The 225-nt window shown below is 54.2% G+C and overlaps 1 protein-coding gene across 1 annotated transcript in view; it reads right to left on the reverse strand.

Moving 5' to 3' along the window:
• Positions 1-225, reverse strand: part of LOC119594564 (cytochrome P450 2L1-like) — a gene marked incomplete in the record, with an annotated part of 10,500 nt that overhangs the window by 3,413 nt on the left and 6,862 nt on the right. The window contains 1 exon segment of the mRNA XM_037943598.1: positions 11-210. Coding sequence (XP_037799526.1) covers positions 11-210 — 200 coding nt within the window.

The raw sequence follows: 225 nt of genomic DNA on the forward strand, positions 1-225 counted from the left end.
CCCAACTCACTTCCATATACTCGAAAACCTCCTGTATCTTGTCCTTAAGCTGCTCAATGCCCATCCACCTCTTGACGAAGGTCGGGGTGATGGGGATAAGCCAGGGCATGAGGTCGAACCACACCACGGGGCCCTGGAAGTCGTCAAAGAGGGACCTGATGATCTTGCTGAATCTCTGGATCTCAGGGTCGTCCACGTCAAAGCGCTGGTCTGGGGAAGGAGTTA

The sequence above is a fragment of the Penaeus monodon genome, chromosome 34 (assembly GCF_015228065.2).
Source record: "Penaeus monodon isolate SGIC_2016 chromosome 34, NSTDA_Pmon_1, whole genome shotgun sequence".
NCBI classification, from domain to species: Eukaryota; Metazoa; Arthropoda; class Malacostraca; order Decapoda; family Penaeidae; genus Penaeus; species Penaeus monodon.